The sequence below is a fragment of the Aptenodytes forsteri genome, unplaced genomic scaffold (genome assembly GCF_000699145.1).
Source record: "Aptenodytes forsteri isolate BGI_AS27 unplaced genomic scaffold, ASM69914v1 Scaffold1670, whole genome shotgun sequence".
NCBI lineage: Eukaryota > Metazoa > Chordata > Aves > Sphenisciformes > Spheniscidae > Aptenodytes > Aptenodytes forsteri.
In genome coordinates this window covers 10,365-11,196 of record NW_008795748.1, presented here as the reverse complement: position 1 = coordinate 11,196, position 832 = coordinate 10,365, and the positions used below count along the sequence as shown (strand labels likewise).

The 832-nt window shown below is 63.9% G+C and overlaps 1 protein-coding gene across 1 annotated transcript in view; it reads left to right on the top strand.

Moving 5' to 3' along the window:
* Positions 1-832, top strand: part of LOC103902524 (helicase SRCAP-like) — a 5,937-nt gene that overhangs the window by 447 nt on the left and 4,658 nt on the right. The window contains exon 3 of the mRNA XM_009283584.1: positions 73-246. Coding sequence (XP_009281859.1) covers positions 73-246 — 174 coding nt within the window. The remainder of the gene's footprint in view (positions 1-72; positions 247-832) is intronic.

Below are 832 nucleotides of genomic sequence, written 5' to 3'. Positions count from 1 at the left end.
CCGGGGCGGTGGCCGGTGCGGGGGGGGGGGGTCCCAGGTGTCCGGGCCTGGCACTGATCCGCCCCCCCCCAGCAAACGATCCGGGAGCTGTTCGACATGGCGCCGGAGGAGCCGGGGCGCCGGGAGCCAGACAGGGACAAGGAGAAGGAGAAGGAGAAGGAGAGGGACAAGGACAGGGACGGGGACGTCCCCCTCGATGAAGACGAGGACCCGGTGGCCACCCGGCGCACCCACATCCTTGAGCAGGTGGGGCCACATGTCGCCCCCCATCCCCCTGATGCCACCCCATGTCCCCACGTCCCCTGATGTCCCATGTCCCCTGGTGGCCCTGATGTCCCCAACATCCCTGATGTTCCTGATGTCCCCTACATCCCTGATAACTACTCCCGTCCCTGTGTCCCCTGATGTTCCCTCATGTCCCTGATGTCCCCTACACGCCTGTGTCCCGTGCTGTCCCCAATCTCCCTGATACCACCCACATCCCTGTGTTCCCCCATGTGGCCCCTGACTGATGTCCGCTACATCCCTGATAACTACTCCCGTCCCTGTGTCCCCTGATGTTCCCTCATGTCCCTGATGTCCCCTACACGCCTGTGTCCCGTGCTGTCCCCAATCTCCCTGATACCACCCACATCCCTGTGTTCCCCCATGTGGCCCCTGATGTCCCCCATGTCCCCAGTGTCCCCAACAGCCCTAATGTCCTCTGATCTCCCAGACGTCCCCCATGTCCCTGATGTCCCCCATGTCCCTGATGCCCCCCATGTCCCCAACACCCCTAATGTCCTCTGATCTCCCAGACGTCCCCCATGTCCCTGATGTCCCCCATGTCCCC